The sequence below is a fragment of the Amblyraja radiata genome, chromosome 17, assembly GCF_010909765.2.
Source record: "Amblyraja radiata isolate CabotCenter1 chromosome 17, sAmbRad1.1.pri, whole genome shotgun sequence".
NCBI classification, from domain to species: Eukaryota; Metazoa; Chordata; class Chondrichthyes; order Rajiformes; family Rajidae; genus Amblyraja; species Amblyraja radiata.
Genome location: NC_045972.1, coordinates 4,026,565 through 4,054,331, shown reverse-complemented (window position 1 = coordinate 4,054,331; position 27,767 = coordinate 4,026,565). Strand labels below are relative to the sequence as shown.

Here is a 27,767-nt window from a genome sequence, read left to right as displayed (position 1 = left end):
GTTAGTTGTTCAGCTACCAAACAGTTATTCGAAACCGTGGGGTAGTCTTGCATCCAGATAAATCTAAGTTGAAGCCATCCTCTATCATGGACTACTTGGGCTTCACAATTAATTCAGTCTACGTGACTGTAACATTGCCAAGAGGCAACATAGTTGAATTGGCACAATCATGCAACAATTTAATGGTCAACAAACTATCAATTACTCGACAAGTAACAGAGTAATTGGGAAAATGGTAGCAGCATTTCCGGCTACATAATTCGGACCTTAGTGCCAAAAACGACATACAGGTCATTATGATCGTTTCATGAAGTTACCCACTGAAGTAATATCAGAACTACAGTGGTGGGCAAAAAACGTTTGACATAGTTTCAGCCTATTATCATCACTAACCCTACGTCAGTTATCCAAACAGATGCCAGTGCTCAAGGCTGGGGAGCAACTAATTCTATATCCAGCACAAGTAGTAGATGGACTAACCCAGAATCATCGTTACCACTTACACTGGGCATTAATTATCTAGAGATGTTGGGTGACTTTTATGGTTTAAAAGCATATGCATAAATATGCATCACTTGCATGTACGGTTATAAATAGATAATACTATGGTGCTGGCCTACATTAACCATATGGGTGGCATAAAATCGGTATCATGCGACAAGTTGGTCAACACAATTTGGCAATGGTGTGTCCAAAGACATATTTGGCTATCAGTAACTTACCTGCCAGGTAAGCTAAATACAATGGCAGACACCAGGTCACGTAAATTTAATGACAACATCGAATGGATGTTAAAACCCCAAAAAAAAATTCACAAAAGTTATCAAACAATATGGCACACCAGATATCGATTTATTTGCATCGAGGCTAAATCACCAGGTACCTATGTAAGTCGCTTGGGAACCAGACCCTGAGGCAGCAGCGGTAGATGCGTTCGTGCTGGATTGGGGAAATTCTTCTTCTATGCATTTCCTCCCTTCTGCCTCATCAGTCGGGGACTACGCACAATACAAATGGACTCTGCTTCAGGTATTTTGATAGTACCTGACTGGCCTACACAGCCATGGTTCCCAATACTCCATGACATGGTTGTTGAAACTCCGATGGTATTCCCCAATGACCCAGAGTTGTTAACACCCAGTGTCGGGCACAAGCCACCCGTGCCATGAAAAAATCAAACTCCTGGGTTGCAGATTCTGCACAAACCACTTCTGGGACTGGGATTATCATAACAAACCGTCGACACCATGTCAGCATCCCTCCGAACATCCACTAAAAAACAACACTTGTCCAGCATCAAAAAATGGGAGAAGTACTGCTTGGACACAGGGACCACCTACTCAACCGCTACAGTTACCAACGTACTGGAATTCCTGGCGAACCTTCACCACGATGAAGGACTCAGCTACAGAGCCATCAACACAGCTAGAATTGCCCTGCCTGTCTATTTAAAACCAGCTCCAGGACAACAGGCCATGGGGTCCCACCAGCTGGTGGTCAAACTAATGAAGGGTATTTACAACTCTAACCCCCTAGATCAAGGTACACCCATATATGGGATGTCAGTGTGGTCCTGACATACCTCAGGGGATGGCCACCAGCCAGATCCCTCAACCTGGAACCATCCATGCTCAAAACACTCATGTTGATGGCACTTGTATCTGCACAGAGGGTCCAGTCACTACACCTATTGCGACTGGACACCATGCTCACAGCTCCAGACCAGATCTCTGTCGTTATCCAGGGAATGATCAAACAGAGCAGACCAGGAACACCTAATCCAGTCGTGGAATTCCGGGCTTACCCGCCAGAACCACGGTTATGTGCCATGACCCTATTATCCTACATAGACACAACCAAAATATTCGAGGGAGATGAAAAGCCTTGTGGGTCAGTCATAAAAAACCTTATGGTCGGGTGACGAGCCATTACGAGATGGCTCAAGCAGGTGCTAAAAGCTGCTGGGATAAAAACTAACATGTACAAATTTCATTCCACCAGGGCAGCATCCACGTCGACGGCTAAAAAAATGGACGTGCCTATAAACCACATCCTGGCTACCGCAGGATGGTGGGGGGAAAGACCGTTCAGAAATTTTATAATAAGCCGTTGGCAAAACCTGTTTTATTTGCAGGAAAGATTTTACAGACTGCAAATATTTAATTTAAGCCCAGGGGAACAATTTAATTTCTTTGTTGTTATTGTTAAAATACCATTGTGTTTTTCTACAAACAGATTCATTGGTTGGTTACGATAACACACTTCCTCCCTCAAAGACTTCGGTAGTGATGTAGTAATAACTGTTACACGGTTTGAAATCACAGAGCTTTGAAATCTTCACGGAATCACTCACGTGACTCCGAAGTAAAATAGTAAGATTAAACGAGAACTTACCAGTTTGAAGTTTGATCTGTATTTTATGAGGAGTTACGATGAGGGATTACGTGCCCTCCGCTCCCACCCTCAATAATATTGGTCAAATTCATAAACTGATGTCTCCTTATCTTTACTATGTTTGCTTCAATAACTGTGTCTATCTGTGATTCCACACCGCTGCTTTGAAGTATGCCGCGCATGCGTGCTGAACGGGTTCTTCACGTAATCCCTCATCGTAACTCCTCATAAAATACAGATCAAACTTCAAACTGGTAAGTTCTCGTTTAATCTTACTATTTTTTTAAATTATTTTTTTTTTAAAAATATTTTTATTAGAAGTAGACATATTATAAAGTATAGTTACATATTATAGTAAAAAGACTTTTCATATACATCAGTCATACATTATTAAAATTTTCAATTATCAATTACTTCTGCTTCTAGTGTTTTTATTTTTTATAGAAAGAGAGAGAAAAAGAGGGTAGAAAGTTACAAATTAAAAAAAAACAGAAAAACAGAGGAGGTGGAATGGGTTACCTGTAATACGTCAATGGAGATAGGTTCGTAGATTATAAAGTATAGCTTTTCATCTGATCCTGAGTTCAAGTTTCAGTTGGGTCCTCGTGCTGTGCCAATCTATCCCTTCAGATAGTTAATGAATGGAGCCCAGATTTTATCGAAAATATCTTGTTTGTCCATTAAGACAAGTCTAATTCTTTCTAAGTATAGTATCTCCGACATTTCCGTAATCCACATATTAATTGTGGGGGTTGTAGGGCCTTTCCAAAATGTTAATATTAATTTTTTCCCGATTATTATACTGTAGTCGAGGAAATTTCTTTGGTTTGTTGCGAGTGTTAAACTTTGTTCTGATATTCCAAGTATTATTAATTTTGTGTTTGGGTCCAGTTTTGTATTAATAACTTCTGAAGTTATTTCAAAAATATCAGTCCAGAAATGTTTACGTTTTATACAGTTTGCAAACGTATGTGTTAAATTAGCCTCTAGATGTAGACATTTATCACAAATAGGAGAGATTTGTGGGAAGATTCTATTTAGTTTTATTTTAGAGTAGTGTAGTCTATGTAAGACCTTGAATTGTATTGAAGTATGTCTGGCATTTAATGAACATTGATGTATTTGTTGTAAACTTTCGTCCCACATATCTTTCGTTATAGGGTGACCTATTTCATTTTCCCATTTGTATCTATATGGTTCGGTCGGTGGTACCTCGTTGTTTAGTAGGGTGTTATAAATATAAGCTATTAGTTTTTCAGTATTAGGATGCTCGTTCAAACATTCATCAAGAATTTCTGATTCCCTATTCCTGTAGACTTGTGAATTAGATTTAACATAATATCTAATTTGTAGATATCTGAAGAAATTATTTGAGTGCAGTCCATAACTCTTGAAATGAAAGAAAAGTGCCTTTCCCATAAAGATCTTACTATAAATGGCACGTCCTGCAAAAATAATCTTATTTTGGACAGGCACGATTTATAGACAACGGCTATCTATAAACAAAAAATAGTGATCTGTTTGTGGAGGACCTAACTTGTTGGTGTGAAATGTCAGGATTCCAGCAACAGAACTTCAAACAACATAGTTAAGAACATTTAACCCACCATCAAGAGTATCTACATGAGGCATTTCAAGAAGGCATCATCAATCTGTGTAGGCAAGAACCTGCACAGGTACCATTGCACTGGAGACCCTCGGACTATGATTGTATTTTACTGGCTATATCTTGCACTAAACGTTATTTAGAGGTCCCACACCACCAGGTTTAGGAACAGTTTCAGCCATCAGGTTCTTGAACCAACCTGCCTAATCCTAATTCTACCTCACCAATGGAATACAGCAGATCACCTCTTGCACTACCATGGACTTGTTTTCTAATCATGATTTGCACTAATGTTTTGTTTTTTGAACAGTCTTTCTCTTCACTGTCTTATAGCAATTGTGTCATTATGCTCAATTTGTTTTTGTGAGCTGTCTGAGTATGTGCCTGTGCATTGACAATGAGTTTGACTGACTTGCCCTCACAATACCCAGGAGGTTATGATAGCCATTAAGCCACGTCCCCAGGAGTTGCAGGCTGAATAACGTGTCACGATTTTTACATTTCTCTGATATTCAGAAATATTAAAAAAATTATTAGAATTATATAAGATGTTTTAAACACTCTGACATAGTGGCCCACATGGCCTGATCATAGGTTGTAAATCTTATATAATTCTTGGAAATGGAAAATCAAGAAAAATATACTAAATTTGAAAAAATGTTTTCTAAAAATGCTAAAGAAAATAGTTTTGTTTAGTTTTAGTTTAGTTCAATTTAGTTACTGGGGTACAATGAGAAGCTTTTGTTGCGTGCTAACCAGTCAGCGGAAAGACAATACATGATTACAATCAAGCCATTCACAGTGTACAGAGACATGATAAAGGGAATAACGTTTAGTGCAAGATATATTGTAGCCAATAGAATCCAATCAAGGATAGACTGAGGATCACCAATGAGGTAAATAGTAGTTCAGGACTGCTCTCTAGTTGTGGTAGGATGGTTCAGTTGCCTGATAACAGCTGGGAAGAAACTGTCCCTGAATCTGGAGGTGTGCGTTTTCACACTTCTATACCTTTTACCCAATGGGAGAGGGAGTGGCCAGGGTGCGACTCATCCTTGAATATGCTGCTGGACTTGCTGAGGCAGCGTGAGGTATAAATGGAGTCAATGGAAGGGAGGTTGGTGGGTCTGGGCTGCGTCCTCAATTTCTTGGATGGAGCTGTGTCCAAAGCAAGCTGTGATGCATCTCGATAAAATGCTTTCTGTGGCGCATTTGTAGAAGTTGGTGAAAGTTGTTGGGGACATGCCAAACCTCCTGAGCCTTCCAAGGAAGCAGAGGCGTTGGTGTGCTTTCTTGGTGATTGATTCAATATGGGTGGTCCTGGAGAAGTTGTTGGTGATATTGACTCTTAAGAATTTCAAGTTTTCAACCATCTCTACTTCGGTGCCGTCAATGCAGGCTGGGGTATGTGACCGCTTCACTTCCTGAAGTCGATCACTATCTCCTTTGTCTTGCTGACATTGAGAGAAAGGTTGTTGTCTCGACACCAGGTCACGAGGTTCGAGGGTCAAGGTCAAGGTCAGTTTATTGTTACATGTACCAATTAAGGTACAGTGAAATTTGAGTTACAAATCTCCTTCATGTACTCTGTCTCATCATTATTTGAGAACCGGCCCACAATGGTGGTGGTGCCTGCAAATTTATAAATTGAATTATATTCGTACATGGCGGCACAGTGGTGGGAGTAGAAGGAGTAAATAAGGGGGCTGGTAACGCATCCCCTTGTTGAGGATCAACGGTGAGGATGATTTGTCCCCTATCCTCACTGATTGGGGTCTGTTGGTCTGGAAGTCGCGGATCCAGATGCAGAGACGAGTGCTGACTCCAAGTCCTCCGAGTATGGTGATGAGCTTGGAATAATTAAGGACATTGTACTCGGGTCTAGTTTGGTTTTCAGTGAGCAAAACTTTCAATATAAGCTGGGGAATCTCAGCAGATTTCAGATTTGCCTTGGATTTTGTTTACAGCCCAATAGCTGAGTGAACTAATTGACTGGCAAATCCCAATCTGTAAGTAAATATAGATTTCTAGATTTGCAGAAGAGGAAGTCTTGGATTTGCATTCACTCTTACAGGTAAATATATTCCATTACGTTTGGAACCAATAGCATTTACCAGGAAATTGTAGGCCAATGAAGAAAGCTTAAAAGTTACAAAAGCTTCTGCCTAAATATTTATCTTTACATTTTATATTTATCCAAATATTGAACCTGTGAAAAGCATTTAATGTGATAATAAACCACAGACTAAAGGGCCTGTCCCACGAGCATGCGACTCCATGCGGCAAGCGCGACCTAAAGGGCCTGTCAAACGAGCATGCGACTCCATGCGGCAAGTGCGACCTAACGTGGTCGCTTGAGCCGTACGGCCTCGCGGGGCAAGTCCCACTTCGATCGCCGGAGCCGTATGGAGTTGTGCGGAGCTGGTCTCGACATCGCGTGGGACTCCGAAAAACTGACCGTGTTCAAAAATTCCGAGCAGCAATGGCCTGCCGGCCGCAGCCGCCTCGGCGCCGTACACACCGCCTCGACGGCGTACGTCACGCGCGAACTTCCCGCGAACTTCATGTCACTCACTCGACCTCCGCGCGGCCACCGCTTCTGGTTTGCTCGCGCATGCCGCATGCATTCGCATGCTCATGAGGCAGGCCCTTTAGGTCGTGCTTGCCACATGCAGGTCACATGCTCGTGGCCAGGCCCTTAAGTAACATAGTCATATCAAGGTATTTATTTCCATGTGGGCACTGGATGTCTATGCCATGGTGTCTGAGGAGATGTAGAAACTTAGTTTTGCGTGTTTTAGCAGACGAATCGTACTATACATCAGGTAGTGCAAAAAAAAACAATGAATGGAGTGCAGAATATAGTGTGATAGCTACAGAAAAAGTGCAGATGAAAAAATGCCAGGGCTGTTACAAGGTAGATTGAGAGATTCGGAATAAATTCTTAGTTTGCGAAAGGTCCAATCTAAATGAGGAAGATGCTTTTCTTCAGTCTGGTGATATTCATATTAATGTACAGGCAACTCCTGCACGTGATATTCACATTCTGATTTAAAAACTAAAATATAGCCAGCTGCAACATGAACTTTTTTTTTCAAGTGTTCAGACTCACGAAATTTAAACGTACCAATGAATAAGACACATGAATGAAAGAGGACAAGTGTAGGAGATTGATGATATGTATATGGCTGCTATTCTATGGAGCAACTTCAATAGTTCTATCTCTGAAATAAGATATTAGAATATGTTGATGTGGACCCACAATATATTTCAGTACTTTCTTTGTGAAAGAAAGAACTGCAGATGCTGCTGGTTTAAATCGAAGGTAGACACAAAATGCTGGAGTAACTCAGCGGGACAGGCAGCATCTCTTGAGAGAAGGAATGGGTGGCGTTTCGGGTCGAGACCCTTCTTCAAACTGATGACGGAAGTGGGCGGGACAGAGATAGAATGTTCAAGAAGGAACTGCAGATGCTGGAAAATCGAAGGTAGACAAAAATGCTGGAGAAACTCAGCGGATGCGGCAGCATCTATGGAGTGAAGGAAATGGGCAACGTTTTGGCCTGAAACCCTTCTTCAGACTGATGCAGGGTGGGTGGGGGGGGGGGGGGGACGAAGAAAGGAAGAGGAGCCAGAGGGCTGAGGGAGAGCTGGGAAGGGGAGGAGACAGCAAGGGCTACCGGAAATTTTAGAATTCAATGTTTATGCCGCTAGGGTGCAGACTGCCCAAGCGGAATATGAGGTGCTGCTCCTCCAATTTCCGGTGGTGCTCAATCTGGCCATGGAGGAGGCACAGGACAGAAAGGTCGGATTCGGAATGGGAGGTGGAGTTGAAGTGCTGAGCCACCGGGAGATCAGGTTGGTTATTGCGAACCGAGCGGAGGTGTTCGGCGAAACGATCGCCAAGCCTATACTTGGTCTCACCGATGTAGAGCAGCTGACATCTAGAGCAGCGGATGCAATAGATGAGGTTGGAGGAGGTGCAGGTGAACCTCTGTCGCACCTGGAACGACTGCTTGGGTTCTTGAATGGAGTCGAGAAGGGAGGTAAAGCGACAAGTGCAGCATCTCCTGCGGTTGCAAGGGAAAGTGCCCGGGGAGGGGGTGGTGCGGGAGGGAAGGGACAAATTGACAAGGGAGTTACGGAGGGAGCAGTCTTTGGGGAAAGCAAACAGGGGGTGAGATGGGAAGATGTGGCGAGAGTTGGGGTCACGTTGGAGGTGGCGAAACTATTTGTTGTATGTGACGGCTAGTGGGGTGAAAGGTGAGGACTAGGGGGACTCTGCCCTTGTTCCGAGTGGGGGGGATGGGGAGAGAGAGCAGTGTTGCGGGTATTGAAGAGACCCTGGTGAGAGCCTCATCTATAGCAGGGGAGGGGAACCCACGTTTCCTGAAGAATGAGGACATTTCCAATGCCCTGGTGTGGAACACCTCATCCTGGGAGCAGATGCGGCATAGACGGAGGAATTGGGAGTAGGGGATGGAGTCCTTACAGGAAGCAGGATGGGAAGAAGTGTAGTCTAGATAGCCATGGGAGTCAATGGGTTAATAGTGGATGTCAGTCAGAAGTCTATCACCTGCAATGGAGATAGCGAGGTCAAGAAATGGTAGGGAAGTGTCGGAAATGGTCCAGGTGCATTTGAGTGTCGGATGGAAGTTAGTGGTGAATGTAGTCGGAGACAGTAAGACTGATGGGAGAACTGGGAAGAGGGGGGGGGGGGGGGGGAGGAGGGGGGGGGGGGGGGAGATGGAGAGAGAGGGAAAGCAAGGGCTATTTGAAGTTAGAGAAGTCAATGTTCATACCGCTGGGGTGTAAGCTACCCAAGCGATGAAGTTAGAGAAGTCAATGTTCATACTGCTGGGATATAGGCTTGGGTAGCTTACACCCAAGTGGTATGAACATTGACTTCAGATGCTAGTTTACATCAAAGATAGACACAAAATGCTGGAGTAACTCAGACTGAAGAAGGGTTTCGACCTGAAACGCCACCTATTCCTTTCTCCAGAAATGCTGCGTATCCAGCTGGGTTATTCTAGCATTTTGTGTCTATCTTCCATAAGAAATAAGGAGCAGATTCTATTATTTGTTTCCATTACAGCTGTTCTGTAATCAACAGTGAATAGCCATTTGGCATTTATTATCATCAGAGTTTAAATATTGTGGTTTTTATTGCTATTGTTTCCCAACATGTATGACATTTAAAAGATGCAATGTAGAATTCCAAAGAACTCTTGATGCTGCTGGCTAATTTCTAGATGTGATTCACTCATTTCCAATTTTTTAAGTTATGCGAGTGATAAGAGTTATTCAGCACCGAAACAGACCCTTCTGCCCAACTGATTGATAGAATTTATTTGCCACACAACCAGGGTCGGTGAAATTTGGGTTGTCTGCAGCGGTACAATAATAAAGAACACACAACCACAATAAAAATGTAACACAAACATCCACCACAGCATTCATCACTGTGGTGGAAGGCACAAAAATTGGCCAGTCCTCCTCCATTTCCCCCCCGTGGACAGGACCAGAGTCCAGAGTCCATGCCGACCAAGATTCCCCATTGAATCTAGTCCCATTTGCCCACATTTGATCCCTCTCCCTCGAAACCATTCCTATCCATGTACTTTAGCCGTCCAATTTTTTTTTTTAATGGTGTTATTGCACTTGCCTCAACTGCTTCCTCTGGCAGCTCGTTGCATAAATACACCAACCTCGTATGAAAAGTTGCCCTTCGGGTTCCTATTAAATCCCTCCCCCCCCCACCTCACCTTAAACCTAGATTTTGATTCCCCTACCTTGAAGAAAATATTCTGTGCATTCACCCTATGTATTCCCCTCATAACTTTATATGCTTCTATTAAATCAGGCCTAAGATTCCTGCTTGAACCTTTCCATATAGCTCAAGCACCTGATTCCTGGCAATGTCCTCATACATCTTCTCTGCACCTTTCCAGCTTAATGACAGCTTTACTGAAACACGGTGACCAAAACTGAACATACTCCTCCAAGTGCAGCTTCATCAATGTCTTGTACAACTGTAACGTAATATCTTAAACTCTAAACTCAGTTCTCTGATGATGAAGGCTAATGTACCAAAAGCCATTCACCAACCTTTCTACCTGCAACACGACTTTCAGGGAACAATGCAGAGTCATAGAATCATCCATTGAGTCATTGAGCATGGAAGCAAACCTTTTGGCCGACCTCGACCATGCCGACCAAGATGCCCCATCTGAGCTAGTTCACTTGCACACATTGGCCCATATCCCTCTAATGCTTTCCTATACATGTGCCTGTCCAAGTGTCTGGTAAATACTGTTACAGTACATTCCTCAACTACCTCCCCAACAGCCCTGCCCTCTTCAACCTTCATGGGTACTTCTTCAAGTAAACTCAATCGAGATCTGCCCTGTATAAATCCATGTTGATCAACCTTAATCAAACCCTGTCTATACAAATGCATGTATATCTTATCCCTCAGAATCCTCTCTACTAACTTTCCTACCACAGGCTTACTGGTCTATAGATGATTTATTTTTTTGAGCATTTCAAAAGGGACAACCAAATGCTAAAGAAGGAACTGCAGATGCTGGAAAATCGAAGGTAGACAAAAGTGCTGGAAAACCTCAGCGGGTGCGACAGCATCTACGGAGCGAAGGAATGAAGGGATGGAGCTTACGGTCTGAAGAAGGGTTTCGGCCCGAAACGTTGCCTATTTCCTTCGCTCCATAGATGCTGCCGCACCCGCTGAGTTTCTCCAGCACATTTGTCTACAACCAAATGCTATGTGATTTTCAACATAAAATATAAACTTGTTATTCTTATTTTCCAAGTAGAAAGCTGTAATTTAGGACTTTGCTGAATACATTTCTATCAAGTGGTATCTTGGTTACAAAATGACTTTACTATTGTTGTATTTTAGTTAAAGTCTTTAAACGGTATTCCTATTTAATTACCCTTCTTCAGACTCTTTTGTGTCGGAACTCTTCTTCAGACTCTACATAGACCTGAAACGTCACCTCTTTATGTTCTCCAGAGATGCTGCCTGGCCCCTTGATTTACTCCAGCACTCCAGCATGTAAATAAATAGGAGTTTCACAAAGGCATCCTTGTTATCCAGGTGTTCCAGGGATGGGTATATGGCCAGGTACACACCAATTCCAATGGACTGTTGCGGCAGTGGATCAAGGCCATCTGGGATAAATTCAAAATGCTGGATTAACTCAGTGGGACAGGCAGCATCTCTGGTGATGTGCTTCTATCCAGAGATGCTGCCTGTCCTGCTGAGTTACTCCAGCATTTTGTGTCTGTCTTTGGTGTAAACCAGCATCAGCAGTTCCTTCCCACACACAAGGCCATCTGGGAGGCTGGAGTAGATGTGTACCATGACCAGCCTCTTGAAGCACTGTATGATCAACAGCACTGAATCATAGTCTTTAAGGCACACTACCATTCTTTTCTTTGGCACATACACAATAGTGGTCTTCTATAAGCAGGGTGTCGCCTCTGATTGGAGTAGTTTAGTTTAGAAACACAAACAAGCCCTTTGGCCCATCAAGTCTGTGCCAACTAGTAATCATCTATACCCTAGAGACAATTTACAGAAGCCAATTAACCGACAAACTTGCATGTCTTTGGAATGTATGAGGAGGAAACCACAGCACCTGGAGAAAACCCATATGGTCACAGGAAGAACGTACAAACTCCGTACAGACAGTACCCATAGTCAGGATTGAACCTGGGTCTCTGGTGCCTTAAAGGAATAAATCTACTGCTGTGTAACTGTGCTTCGTCTAAAATAAAGAAGAGTAGGGAGAGATTAAAGATGTTCGTGAATATTCTTACCAGCTGGTCTAGGTGGGTTTTGAGAGTAAGTAGGACTCAGGCTGGGCCAGCTGCTTTTGGGTCTGGGAAAGACTAATGTGATGTCCGCAACAGTGCCCATGGTACATGTGCAGCAGAGGATGTAGGGGTATGTGGCCGCATTCTACTGACCTATACACAATGAGCATCGTATGCATTGAGCTCGTTGTTGTTGTCAGTGATTTAGTTTAGTTTAGAGATACAGCGCAAAAACAGGCCCTTCGGCCCATCGAGTCTGCACCAACCAGCGATCCCCACATTAACACTACCCTACACAAAATAGGGACAGTTTTACATTTCCACCAAGCCAATTAACCTACAATCTTGTACGTCTTTAGAATGTGAGAGGAAACCGAAGATCTCGGAGAAAAAACACGAAAGGTCGTGGGGAGAAGGTAGTTGCGATGGAACCTGGGTCTCTGGCGCTGTAAGGCAGCAACTCTACTGCTATATCACCATGCTGCAGACTTGGACTTCAGCTGGGAGCAGTCAACAAATAATCTCATTTGTTTTCTCAGACCAGCACTGTAAAAGCAATGTCAGGTGGTCTGGTTTTCCAAAATGTGGCAGGGATGGTGCAGCAGGCATCTAGGTGGTTGTGTAAAAGTAGCATAGGATGCCTGGACTTCTGGTTGGATGTGTTGATAGTATTTTGGTGATATTATCAAGATCAGCCAGTTTGTGGTCCCCTAATATGAAGAATAACGGGTCTGTCCCAATTGGCATTCATTTGCGCGCCATTTATGCGACCTGGTAGCGTGTGGGTAGCGTGTGGGTAGCGTGGGATGGGCGCAAGGAGTGACGAGGAGTGTGGAGTTGCGCGCGGTATCGTGCAGCGCGCCAGGATATCGTGCTGCTCAAAATCTTCGCTCGCCACCAGCCTGTCGCGTAAATGACGGCCAAGTGGGACAGGATGACGTTCAGGTTGAGACCCTTCTTCAAACTGAAGAAGAGTCACGACCCGAAACATCATCCATTCCTTCTCTCCAGAGATGCTGCCGGTCCCGCTGAGTTACTCCAGCATTTTGTGTCTATCTTCAATTTAAACCAGCATCTGCAGTTCCTTCCCACAGATTAATTTGGTCTGCAGCTTGCTGCTTTTCATTCACCTCTTTTTTTGAATAGGGGCATCACATCTGCAGTTTTCCAATTGCTAGCACCACTCAAGAAACTGGAACATTTTAGAAAATCCCCATAAATATAATTAACTGGGTATTCAAATGACGTCACGTGCTCCAGAAGCTGTGCGGACGCATGATGACGCACGCGACTGTCGCACCTCAGTCACTACCGGCCTGTCGAGTAAATGACGGCCAAGTGGGACAGGCCCTTAAGGCCTCGGGCTAGTTTTCAAGCCTTGTGATAGCAGTGCATAGTTGACCCGATGCAAGCTTCACATTCACAAGGAGCAGGATGTACAGTAAACTGCTGAGGATTGCCAAAGTCAATCCCAGTGGCAGGTAGTATTGACGACACTTCACTGCAAGGCATTCCCCGGAGGGAGCAGAAACCCACCAAGACTGCTCCAGTCAAGCACCATGAGGTTAATTATGGAGCACCCAAGGTGAATTGAGATGCCCTGAAGTTATATGACACAGTCAGGCAAAGCAGGTGTTGAGCAATGTCTCTGTGAAACAGAGCACACAGCAGTCTCTCAGATCCCTTAGGTAGTTAAACCCAGCCTTAAGTTGATCCAGTTTGTTTTCAACAGCTTTGACGTTGCTAGGAGTATGCTGGAGAGGTAAGACAAAACCATGTTGTCCCTGGTCCCCGCACACTGATGCAATTATAAAGAAGGCACATCAACGACTCTACTTCCTGAGAAGATTACGGAGATTCGGCATGTCAAAGAGGATTCTCCTGAACTTCCACAGATGCACAGTAGAGAGCATGCTGACTGACTGCATCGTGGCCTGGTTCGGCAACTTGAACGTCCAGGAGCAGAAAAGACTGCAAAAAGTTGTGACCACTGACCGGTCCATCACCAGCTTTGACCTCCCAACCATCGAAGGGATCTATCGAAGTCGCTGCCAACATCATCAGGGACCCACACCATCCTGGCCACGCACTCATCTCACCACTGCCATCGGGAAGAAGATACAGGAACCTGAAAACTGTAACGTCCAGGCTCAGGAACAGCTTCTTCCCTACAGCCATCAGGCTATTAAACACGACAACGAATAAGATCTGAACTACAACCGACTATTAATAATATTGCACTATTTGTTTATTTATTGAATATGTGTGTATGTACTATGTTTACATATTCTGTTGTGCTACAGTAAGTAAGAATTTCATTGTCCTATCTGGGACATATGACAATAAAACACTCTTGACTCTTGTTAGACATACGATGACAGCCTTTTGACATCTCTTACCGCCAAGACTAATTTGCATATACTATTTCTGCTGCTTTACTCCGACTTTCCTCTCAGGAAGTTTTAAAATGTTTGATACTTTGCCATATGCTTCTCTGCCCAGTTGAACAATATTGGCACAGGAATATCAATGAACTGGCAAAAATGGTACATATTTTGAGGGCATTCTTGCAGCACTTGCTCTGGAAATCATTTAATAGAATGAAAGTTGAATTAGAGCAGGGGTCTGATGTCAGACAAATGGCCAATGTGAGCCATCGTTCAGAACTGGTTGACATGGGAACATGGTCAACGCCTCAATCTTAGGATATTGGCCTGAGAGAGGATGCAGATATTTATACATCGATCCTACTGGTGGATTTAGAGAACTTTGCAGAGGCAGTATATGTGATACTGCTCCAATGTTTAAAGGTGCTTGATGTTCTGCAAATTTGACGTACATGACATGACTATACAAGTTAGACCAAAAGCTAATGCTGGGATTGGAGCCTTGATTTTTGAACATTGCTATCCTCAGGCAGCTAGGGGGCGGTGTTTTGCTGCAGGTACAGATTAGTGTAAAAACGTTGTTCAGTTTAGTGATACAGCACAGACTAGGGACACCCACTAGGCACAATTTTACACATACACCAAGCCAATTAACCTACAAACCTGTACGTCTTTGGAGTGTGGGAGGAAACCGAAGATCTCGGAGAAAACCCACGCAGGTCACGGGGAGAATGTACAAACTCCGTACAGACAGCGCCCGTGGTCAAGATCAAACCCGGGTCTCCGGAGCTGCATTCGTTGTAAGGCAGTAACTGTACCGCTGCGCCACAGTGACCGCCTGGATTGTCTTATGGATGTTTAGTTTAAGACCCAATTTTGTGTATGCCTCAGTGATGAACCCGATGATAGCTTGGAGCTCTGTCACCATGGCTACACATTATTTTTGTAATTTTAGCTGCTCTCAACTAGTTCCTGCAATTTTCAGCATGGACCACTGGATGGCAGCATCCGATTTTCACCCTAATTCAGAAGTAGGGCTAACAATGGAGAAAGGCACCATTCTACATGTGAGTAGCTAAGTCTATGCACCTGTCGCTGCTTCAAACTCCACAGCACTTCCCTGAAACATCATTGATATCCTCCAGCTATTTACAACTTCCACATGTCAGCCAGTGTTAAACTAACATGCAGCACACACATTATAATATCTCCATCTTGTGTCTGCTTCATTAGTTTATTCATTTATGGTCATGTATACAGAGATACTGTGGAAAAGTCTGAAGAAGGGTCTTGACCCAAAATGATACCTATTCCTCTTCTCCAGAGATGTTGTCCGACCCGCTGAGTTACTCCAGCTTTTCTGTCCATCTTTGGTTTAAACCAGCACCTGCAGTTCCTTCATACACTGTGGAAATGTCCGTTCTGCATGCTGTTCATTCAAATCATACTATACATGAGCACAAATAGATTCTCTTCTGGAACAGCATGTAGAGAATGACCACGTTACTGCATCATCTTCAATTTCCAAGTCTCTGAAAAGTCTGATCTTGGCTCAGAGATTTATGCAATTTTCTGATGTTCTCATATTAAGGCACAGTGATCTTAATTCAGCACTAGATCAATGGACACAAAATACTGATGAAGGGTGTCAACCCAAAGTCACCCATTCCTTCTCTCCAGAGATGCCGCCTGTCCTGCTGAGTTACTCCAGCATTTTGTATCTATCTTTGGTTTAAACCAGCGTCTGCAGTTCCTTCTGGATCAATGGAGTAGGGGTCAGCCTGGCCCAGCACAATGCCACCACCACCACAATGCAGCTGTCACAGGTTACCCTTAATTCACCCGCTCACCCTGCTGTTGTGGGTCTCCAGTAGTCACCCCATTGTTTCCATGTGCCACCTTCCCCATGTCCTGCTTTCCCAGACAATCACGGAACTACGGGGTTCACTCCGATGGTGCGGGAGGTGAGTTCACGGACCATACACAGCTGTCGACTTGCCCCATCTTTCACCGCCGCCCTTAGTTGTAGGCTGGAGATGATTACGAGACTGCACCTGCCACTGCAGTAGCCATGGTTCACAGTGGGTTGGAGAAGGAAGATTTTGTAATCTGGTCTGAAGACCCATTTCACGTGCTCTACCAATGCCTCTCTCCCACTGTGCCTTCCCCACTGTTTCAATTGCTGGGCTCCTCAACACCTGGCAGCAGTGGTGCATGTGTGGACTGCTTCATGAAGGCATGCAACCCATTACCTTAATCTCAATGGAGACTGGTATCAATCATGTGTAGGAAGGAACTGCAGATGCTGGTTTACACCAAAGATAGACACAAAAAGCTGGAGTAACTCAGCGGGACAGGCAGCATATCTGGAGAGAAGGAATGGGTGACGTTTTGGGTTGAGACCCTTCTTCTGAAGAAACGTCACCCATTCCTTCTCTCCAGAGATGCTGCCTGTCCCGCTGAGTTACTCTTGGTATCAAACAAGTCTCCTTGTATCACTCGAACAGGCATTTGCCCTGTAATGCTGCACCTTACCGACAACCTTTGCCCATAGTAGTGCTAAATGTTAGCACAAATGCAAAACTATGATCTCCAATCCACAACCAAGTTCACCCCAACTCCAGTCATTGCACTGATGCGTTTAGCCAACCCTTAGAGACTTACACCGTGATTGTCACTCTGTGCACTGCAGGAATTGGGACAACTTACATCCTTGTGCAAATTAATTGAATCATGCGCTAATTTTGCTATATTTTTATATGATGAGTTTCTACGTCCACCATTTCTTCTTATATTTAAAATGAATAACACACAAAATAAATTAAAGGCAAAATAATAACCTCACACCAGCATTGAATCGGTATTGTATCATCCACCCTCTGGTTTAGGGTAGATGATACAATACCCGTCAAGCAATTCACAAAATGGATATCATTACATGAAGGTGAACATGACCTTCCATCGACATTGCTTGAAGTCACATTGAGAGATATGTTCATAAATCATAGGAGCAGAATTAAGCCATTTATTCCATTGAGTTAACCACCATTCAATCATTGCTGATCTATCTTCCCCTCTCAACACCATACTCCTGGGATTTGTTTAGTTTACAGGCCCTTCAGCCCACCGGGTCCGTGCCGACCAGCGATCAACACTATCCTACACGCATTAAGGACAATTTTTACATTTACCAAGACAATTTACATACATACCTGTACGTCTTTGGAGTGCGGGAGGAAACCGAAGATCTCTAATAATCCACACAAGCTAATTAATTGTTTATGAAATGTAACCAATTCGGCCTCAACCAATTAAAAAATCACCTTGTTTATATTTTTATGCAAGAATCTCCAATTCTAAATGTTTAACTTTTTTTTTCCACAGGTGCTGCTTGACCCCATATATTTCCAGCATTTTCTGTTTTTGTTTCAGATGTTAGCAATTGCAGCTATATTTATTTTTCATATTTTGCTCAGATCTATCTACTCTAGGCTATAATATTTTGTATACAACTTTATTTACGTAGTGAGCAGTGATATTTTCTCTGCCAGACATAAGCAACATTAAATAACCAGGAATGTTTCTGAGCCTTTGCGCACAGAAATAGCAGATGAAAACTCATATCAAATGGCATACATAAGATTAACATAGTTTAAAAATAACACCACAAATGAAGCTCAAGTTCTTAAGCTCTGTAAAAGATAAAATTGTGATTGCCCAAGTAATAAAATTGTAAAGTAGGCAATGAGAATTTCTACCTTTTTTCCTTCCTTCTCCCCGCCACCCCCTATCAGTCTGAAGAAGGGTTTCGGCCCGAAACGTTGCCTATTTCCTTCACTCCATAGGTGCCGCTGCACCCGCTGAGTTTCTCCAGCATTTTTGTGTACCTCAGAATTTCTACCATTTGTTTTAGTTTAGTTTAGTTTAGAGATACGGCGTGGAAACAGGCCCTTCCGCCTCCCGGGTCTGCGCCAACCAGCAATCCCCGCACATTAACACTATCCTACACATACTAGGAACAATTTTTACATTTACCAAGCCAATTTACACACATACCTGCACATCTTTGTAGTGTGGGAGGAAACCCACGCAGGTCACAGGAAGAACGTACAAACTCCGTACAGGCAGTAACCGTAGTCTGGATCAAACCCAGGTCCCCGGCGCTGCAAGCGCTCTAAGGCAGCAATTCTACCGCTGCACCATCGTGCTGCCCTTGTTCTTCCCGTAACCTTTGCCACTCTTACAATCTATGCTTTAAAACGACCCAATAATAGCCTCCACACCTGTCTGTGGCGATTGAACAGATTCACCACCCTGTTGTTGAAGAAATTCCTTCCCATCTCTTTTCTAAAGGTACGTCATGTTCTGAGGCTGTGCCCTCTGGTCCTAGACTCCCTCACTCATGGAAACTTCCTCTCTGCATCCACGCTATCCAGGCCTTTCACTATTTAGTAAGTTTCAATGAAACATCCCCTCATCCTTCTAAACACCAGCGAGTACAGGCCCAGTGCCGTCAAATGCTCATCTTATGTTAATCCAATTATACCCGGGATCATTCTTGTAAACCTCCACTGGACCCTCTGCAGCGCCAGATATATGGCCCAAAACTGCTCATAATACTCCAAATGCAGTCTGACCAGTGCCTTATAGAGCCTCAGCATTACACTATGGGCACACGCATGGGCCCCAGCTACGCCTGCCTCTTTGTCGGGTACGTTGAACAATCCTTGTTCAATACGTACCAGGGCCCCATCCCCGACCTCTACCTCCGTTACATTGACGACTGCTTTGGGGACACCTCCTGCACCCACACACAACTGACTGACTTCATCCACTTCACCACCAACTTCCATCCGGCACTCCAATACACCTGGACCATTTCCGACACTTCCCTACCATTCCTTGACCTCACCATCTCCATCGCAGGGGACAGACTTCTGACCAACATACACTACAAACTATGCTTTAAAACGACCCAATAATAGCCTCCACACCTGTCTGTGGCGATTGAACAGATTCACCACCCTGTTGTTGAAGAAATTCCTTCCCATCTCTTTTCTAAAGGTACGTCCTGTTCTGAGGCTGTGTCCTCTGGTCCTAGACTCCCTCACTCATGGAAACTTCCTCTCTGCATCCACGCTATCCAGGCCTTTCACTATTTAGTAAGTTTCAATGAAACATCCCCTCATCCTTCTATCTGGACTACATGTCTTCCCACCCTGCCCCCTGTAAAGACTCCATCCCCTACTCCCAATTCCTCCGCCAACGCCGCATCTGTTCCCAGGATGAGACGTTCCACACCAGGGCATCGGAAATGTCCTCGTTCTTCAGGGAACGGGGATTCCCCTCCGCCACCATAGATGAGGCTCGCACCAGGGTCTCATCCATACCCCGCAACACTGCTCTCTCTCCCCATCCCTGCACTCGCAACAAGGGCAGAGTCCCCCTAGTCCTCACCTTTCATCCCACCAGCCGGCAAATACAACAAATAATCCTCCGCCATTTCCGCCACCTCCAACGTGACCCCACCACTCGCCACATCTTCCCATCTCCCCCTATGTCTGCTTTCCGCAAAGACCGCTCCCTCCGCAACTCCCTTGTCAATTCTTCCCTTCCCTCCCGTACCACCCCCTCCCCGGGCACTTTCCGTTGCAACCGCAAGAAATGCAACACCTGTCCCTTCACCTCCCCCCTCGACTCCATTCAAGGACCCAAGCAGTCGTTCCAGGTGCGACAAAGGTTCACCTGTATCTCCTCCAACCTCATCTACTGCATCCGCTGCTCTAGATGTCACCTGATTTACATCGGGGAGACTAAGCGGAGATTGGGCGATCGTTTCGCCGAACACCTCCGCTCAGTCCGCAATAACCTACCTGAACTCCCGGTGGCTCAGCACTTCAACTCCCCCTCCCATTCCCAATCCGACCTCTCTGTCCTGGGTCTCCTCCATTGCCAGAGTGAGCAACACCAGAAATCGGAGGAACAGCACCTCATATTCCGCCTGGGTTGCTTGCGTCCGGATGGCATGAACGTTGAATTCTCCCAGTTTTGCTAGCCCTTGCTGTCTCCTCCCCTTCCTTAACCCTCGAGCTGTCTCCTCCCATCCCCCCGCCCTCGGGCTCCTCCTCCTCCCTTTTTCCTTCCATCTCCCCCCCCACCCCCCATCAGTCTGAAGAAGGGTTTCGGCCCGAAACGTCGCCTATTTCCTTCGCTCCATAGATGCTGCTGCACCCGCTGAGTTTCTCCAGCATTTTTGTGTACCCTCAGCATTACATTCCTGCTTTTATATTTTAAACCTCATGAAATGAATGTTAACATTGCATTTGCCTTCCTTACTACCAATTCAACTTGCAAATTAACCTTTTGGGAATTCAGCAACTCCGATTTCTGAATCCTATCCCCATTTAGCAAATAGTCTATGCCTTTGTTCCTACTGTTTTCAAGAGAGAGTTAGATTTAGCTCTTTTTTGAGCTAAAGGAATCAAGTGATATGGGGAAAAAGCAGGACCTGTGTACTGATTTTAGATGATCAGCCATGATCATATTGAATGGCGGTGCTGGCTTGAAGAGCCAAATGGCCTACTCCTTCTCCTATGTTTCTATGTTAATACCAAAGTACATGACCATGCACTTTGCTCTGCTGTATTCCATCTGCCACTCTTTGCCCTCTCTCCCAATCTGTCCAAGTCCTTCTGCAGATCGTAAAGTTGGTAGGAGTTAGCCAAGCTTCTGTATCCAGGATTGTTAAGCAAGTGTCGGGGTGGGAGATTGCAACCATCACGTGGCCCGCCTTGTGTTGATGAATGCAATCAACCTGGCGTGCACAATCAAATAAGATCAAATAGAACAAGTTGTCCTACAACTTTAGGCTGTGCACGCCATACGCAAGAAGAAAAAGCAAGGGTGCATAACCAGCTGCAGATGACTCCAAGGGATGAGGCCTTGATGATTTAGGAAAGTAAGAAGGATCGAGAAAGTTAAGTGTTGGCCCAAAGAAAGATTTGGAAGCAGCAGGAGTCTCAATAAGCTCAAAAGCCAAGCGCCAAGCCATTCGTATAGCCTAAAGATGTAAGCAAAAACCACAATCTAACTACCGTGATAACATAGAAGGTAGAATGGTACAGCACAGGAACAGGCCCTTCGGCCCACCGTGTTTGTGCTGAACATGATACCTAGTTAAACATATCCCATCTGTCTGTACTTCACCAACCCGTTGTACAACTCTAACATAACTCTAAACTCGATTTATTAATTGTTGACAGCCAATGCACCAAAAACCTTCTTCACCACCCTACATAGAAACATAGAAACATAGAAAATAGGTGCAGGAGTAGGCCATTCGGCCCTTCGAGCCTGCACCGCCATTCAATATGATCATGGCTGATCATCCACTCTTACCTACCTGCTCCACCCCACAACAGCCTACCTACCTGCTCCACTCCACAACACCCTACCTACCTGCTCCACTCCACAACAGCCTACCTATCTGCTCCACTCCACAGTATCAACTGCCCACATGAGGAAAATTTCATGAGGTCACATTTCAGGAAATATTCCTCAATGGAGGCCAAGATTGTTGTTGAAATTTATTATGACCTGCCGTGTGCCAACACAACTTATGATCATGTGAAGAGTGTTTGAACATCAAGATAGATCTCCCCACAAGATAAACCATAGCTTTATGGTTACCAGGTATCAGTAAATAGGATTGGTAACCACAGGACTCAATGCAGGTCGAATCATTGGAGAGTTACCACATATAATTCTCCAAATCCACTGGCTGGATAAGCAAACCAACATCAGCAATCCCTCTCAGTCCATTATACATTGAGGGTCTATTTACACTTAGTCAACTCTGGAAGGTAGATTCAAAGCCAGGTCCTCTAACCCCATTTCCCCACCCACTTGTGCACACAATTCCCCCACATTAGTCACCTTGCTCCTTATCTTCCACCATAAGCTCATCTTCCATCCCCGAGACCCATGTATCATTTTTATTTTTTGTTTTTAGAGAGACATCATGGAAACAGGACCTTAGGCCCACAGAGTCCACTCCCTTATACACCAGGGTCAATTTACAGAGGCCAATTAACAGGCAAACCCACACATATTTTGAGATGTGGGAGAAAACCGGAGAACCCAAAAGAAACCCAGGTGGTCAGAGAGAGAATGTGCAAACTCCACACAGACAGCACTTAAATTCAGAATCTCTGGCGTTGTGAGACAGCAGCTCATCCAGCTACAGTACGCCCTTGAACTGCCTTTTTATGCCCTCCCCTCTTTCCCCCCACCCCCTGCCCTTGCATATATTTAAAATGTAAAATATACAAAAAAAGGTAAGTTAAGCATTCTTTTCATTTGTTCGGAGAAACTTAGTTAAAACATAGAATCATAGGGTGATACAGTATGGAAACAGGCCCTTCGGCCCAACTTGCCCACACTGGCCAACTTGTCACATCTACATCTATGTCATGTCTATATCTCTCGTTCTCCTTATCCCTAACCAGCCTGAAGAAGGGTCTCGACCCGAAACGTCACCCATTCATTCTCTCCAGAGATGCTGCCTGTTCCACTGAGTTACTCCAGCTCTTTGTGTCTATCTTCGGTTTAAAGCAGCATCTGCAGTTCCTTCTTACACATGTCACATCTACACTAGTCCCAGCTGTCTGCGCTTGGCCCATATCCCTCCAAAGCTGTCCTATTCAGGTGATAGTGGAGTTTATATTTAGTCCTGTATTGCTATGTCCCCATGTTCTCGTTTACGGAGTATAATTGGTGGGATCTGAAAGGCGGGTTCCTTCAGAATATATCACGCCTTATATGAACTTTTTAATATAAACTCGTTTGACTGGGAGGAATTTAACCACAAATATTAAAATGTCAAAGTTTAACGCCTAATTAGCAGTTGGGAATATGTTTTTGAGCTCTCAGCGCTTCACTCTTGCCGAATGGCAGTGGAATAAACGCGTCGAATTGGATTAGCTGCAAATTCTGACGCCAACTGCGTGAGAGGAAGCGAAACGCGGAGACTGAGCAATCCGCCTCAGTCTTGCATCATGCCCCAACCCATGAATGACTGAGGGGACAGCGCCGAGTAGAAGCAGCAGCAGCAGCAGCAGCAGCAGCCGGCGCTCCAGGCAGCCGGCAGCAAAGATCTTTGGCCAGCAGGTCGTGTACATTTGTAGGTTGTCCAGCCGGCGCCGGACAAAGGCAACAGCGGCAGCGACACCGCGACTGGGAGCAGCTGCTCTGAGGCTGAATTGAAGATTGAAGACATCATGTCTAATTTAAAGAAGAGAGGCTCGGGTTCGGGCTTGGTGCGGGAGCAAGGGGAGGACGAGGGGCAGGTGAATGAGAGGATGCTGGAGGCGACTGTGAACGGAGAGCCGGGCGTGTGCCGGGGGCGGGAGAGCCCGCTAGCAGCGGCGGCCGAGAAGCCGCCCGACGTGGCCCTGAAGCGGACCATCACACTGACTAACGGCGTGGCCATTATCGTGGGGACCATCATCGGCTCGGGCATCTTCATCACCCCCACCGGGGTGGTGCGGGAAGCGGGCTCGGTCGGCTTCTCGCTCATCATCTGGTCCCTGTGCGGCATCTTCTCCACCATCGGCGCGCTGTGTTACGCCGAGCTGGGCACCACCATCATGAAGTCCGGGGGCGACTACGCGTATATCCTGGAGGTGTATGGATCCCTCGTGGCTTTCCTCAAACTCTGGATCGAGCTGCTCATCATCCGGCCCAGCTCGCAGTACATCGTGGCGCTGGTCTTCGCCACTTATATCATCAAACCCGTCTTCCCCTCCTGCCCAGTGCCCGAAGATGGAGCCAAACTGGTGGCATGTATGTGTATCTGTAAGTATGCACTAGTAGCACCTCGTTGCAACCAACCTCCTGCTCTCAATCGCCTCTTTTAGCCATTACTTTTTATTATTTTTTATCATTACTCATTGTAAAGCAAACATTCGCGTTCTGCACTAAAACTCACTTGAGCAGATTGCTCCTGTGAGTAACGACTTGGACCAGTAAACACGTGTGACACCAGCCCTCTTCCTGGTTCATTTCCATTTTCTTCATGTTCTCATTTCCATTTCCTTAATTGAAGAGGAGGCAAGAGTCGAGAGTTTTTTATTGTCATATGTCCCAGATAGGACAAGGAAATTCTTATTTACAACAGTGGGCTGGCTTGGCGGTTTGTAAACATACTTTACTGTTTGTCTTCTCTGTTCAGTTTTCTAATGCTATATATTATAGGTTGTTGTTGGAACAACACTACTCCCTCTCTGTCTGAAGAAGGGTTTCGGCCTGAAACGTCACCTATTTCCTTCGCTCCATAGATGCTGCTGCACCCGCTGAGTTTCCCCAGCAATTTTGTGTCCCTCTCCCTCGTTGTTTTATCTTGTCTCCCACTGGTTTCTCCTGCTCTTCCCCAAATACTAATAGTTTTGTAGGGTGACCCGGTGAGAAAGTCAGTCCATTCACAGTCCTTTGCCACCACTGGGCACTGTGCAGTTTACAATGGGCGACTGATTTTGATAATATCATCCAAAAACATCCATTGTTAAAGTTATCGTCACATGTCAAATCCACAATCCTTCAGGGAAAATTAATTTAAATTAAGAGGTTAAATGGACCAGTCGTGTCAAGGTCTTTAGCTGATGAGGTTAAAATTATTTGTGTGAGTCGGGCACATGGGCAAGGAGGGTAATGTCTGTACAAAAGATAGACACAAAATGCATCAGAGACAAAGAATGGGTGACGTTTCGGGTCAAGACCGTTCCTCAGTGTGAGAGTCAGGGGAGACTTTATACAGTTCCGCTATCATTGGGTATATACTGGAGACTTGTCCAAATGTCCGCTTGAGTTCTCGCAGAAATTCTCTGCCTCACTCCTGGCCTGAATGCTAGCTCCCTTTTCCTGTAACGCTTTATAGTGCTTTGATTCATGATTCACTTTGAGGAAATCTCACACTGCAGGAGCTTGCAATCTGTTCAGAAATATTCTTTAGCTGAAGGCAAGCTGTACATTCTACTCACTTCAAAACGGACTAAACATGCTGATATGTATAACTATCAGAATTCTACACTAAAGCAAGCAGCTCGCTGGTCCCATGGGAGTGCTACTCGGTTTTCCTGTATTCCAAATCCTACCCTTGAGCTTGTTGTATAAAAATCATTACATTGTTTCATTTCAGTATCTTGGTATTTCCTTCACAAGAATTCTTCAATCCAATTTACATCCTACATTTTATCTGATAACATCTACCATATACTTAATTTTAAAGAGGAATAGGTGATGTTTTGGGTCGAGACCCTCTTCAGACCATTTATCCAGATATGCTGTCTAACCTGCTGAGTTATTTCAGCTTTTGGTGTCTATCTTTGGTTTAATCCAGCATCTGCAGTTCCTTCCTACATACTTAATTTTAAACTTGTGCTTGCATCACTTTCCCTGCTCCATATCTTTCAAATTTTGTTCAAACTACTTACAACTGCACCATGTATTCACAGAAGACAGTTTACCTTAAAATTACGGTCATAATTATTATTTCACACACTATAATGTATGACTTGTGAAGATTAGAAAATAATTCTTTCATGACCATGGCATGTTTGTAAGTAGAATAGGGAGAGGAAAATAAACATCTGTGCGCTGTAATACTAAGCAAAGGAAATAAGTTGGATTTTTCTCGTTGATTTTGTAACTCAAGATATACCACAGAATTTCACAACTAATCACGTTCTTTTGAAAATGGCTATAGAGTAGGAAAACTGAATAAAATTTGAAACAGGTTGATTCGGTAGACAAATGGGAAAGGTTATCACCACCTGTGTCAATTATATTCACAAGATCATGTGATAAGGAGTAGAATTAGGCCATTCGGCCCATCAAGTCTACTCTGCCACTCAATCATGGCTGATCTAACCATCACTTACATTTCTTAGACACATAGAAAATAGGTGCAGGAGGAGGCCATTTGGCCCTACGAGCCAGCACCGCCATTCATTGTGATCATGGCTGATCGTCCCCAATCAATCACCCGTGCCTGCCTTCTCCCCATAGCCCTTGATTCCACTAGCCCCTAGAGCTCTATCTAACTCTCTCTTAAATCCATCCAGTGACTTGGCCTCCACTGCCCTCTGTGGCAGGGAATTCCACAAATTCACAACTCTCTGGGTGAAAACGTTTTTTCTCACCCCAGACTTAAATGACCTCCCCTTTATTCTAAGACTGTGGCCCCTGGTTCTGGATCGCCCAACATTGGGAAAATTTTTCCTGCATCTAGCTTGTCCAATCCTTTTATAATTTTATATATTTCTATAAGATCCATGAGCAACATAAGAAAATTCCTTCCATTTCAGATTCATGGTATTATTTATTATCACTAACCAGCAGTGCCTCGGTCATGGTGAGGTTGGCTAATTGTGTTCTGCTCTGATACTAAGGAAGCATGGCATTGTAATCTGTTGTCACGGCTGTGCTATGCCAAGTCAGCTAAATATAGGCTTTGATCTCTCAACAGTCAGTCAACCGTAACTTTGTCTCATCAGGTCGATGGTAATAAATATGCTCTGTGCGTTGATAAAGATTATAGTTGTCAGGGGGACCTATTGAGCTTCACCATCATGCTTCAATGCAATATCATAATAAATAAGACAAACAAAAATCTCAGTGTTTAAATATGTTGTTACACTCAAATTAAAATGAAAATAGGGCAAAACTTGTGCCCCAGCACACACGCACATACATACACACATACTAAAAAGACCCAGAGCACACACCAACCACACATGCACTCACACATCCGTGATCTAACCCACACCTATCCTCTGCCGTCCTCCTTCACCCACCCAGATCCCCTTCTTATTTCAGTCAACCTTCTTTCAATCTTCCCACCTTTGCTCTCTTTCTCTCTCCCCCTTTCTTTAATTGCCCCCTTTTCGCCTCTCATTCACCCCATGATCTTCCCTTCCACATTGTTCTGCCCCCGCTCTGATCCCCTCTCCCCATCCTCTGCAAGGTGGATCCTCTCAGTAGAAGTGCCGCATGAATCTGTACCAGACACTCCATGTTGGGGTCCTGGGCAGTGATTTTTCTTGTAGCAAACGATTTGTCCTTTGGAAGTGCTAGTAATTCACACGCACACACACACCATCATGTGCAATGTCTTATGATCGCTGAAGTGGTCCAGCTGACATCAACATTTGTGTTCATTGCTCAGAATAGAAAGTTATCCTCGACCCAAAGGGAAGACTCATGGATACCTGTGGTCCTCTCACATGGCTGTGAGCATAACTAAGTATATTAAGAGCTTATGAACCTTAGATAATAAACACCACCACTATTACTTGGATCAAAACACAAGAGAGAGCTATTACTCGGTAAACTGGGAAATTTGACTGCCTATGTCACAAGCCTGGGAGTAAAAATTGACAATGATCTTAATTTTAAATCTCACATAAATAAGGTAACAAAGCGTGCTTTCTATCACCTAAGAAATATTGCTAAAGTATGGCCTTTCTTAACTCGACATGACT

General features: G+C 44.5%; 1 protein-coding gene across 1 annotated transcript in view; it reads left to right on the top strand.

Moving 5' to 3' along the window:
* Window positions 1-23,260: 23,260 nt before the first annotated feature.
* Window positions 23,261-27,767, top strand: part of slc7a5 (solute carrier family 7 member 5) — a 70,426-nt gene continuing 65,919 nt past the window's right edge. Inside the window, exon 1 of the mRNA XM_033035639.1 lies at window positions 23,261-24,084. Coding sequence (XP_032891530.1) covers window positions 23,508-24,084 — 577 coding nt within the window. The 5' untranslated portion in view covers window positions 23,261-23,507. The remainder of the gene's footprint in view (window positions 24,085-27,767) is intronic.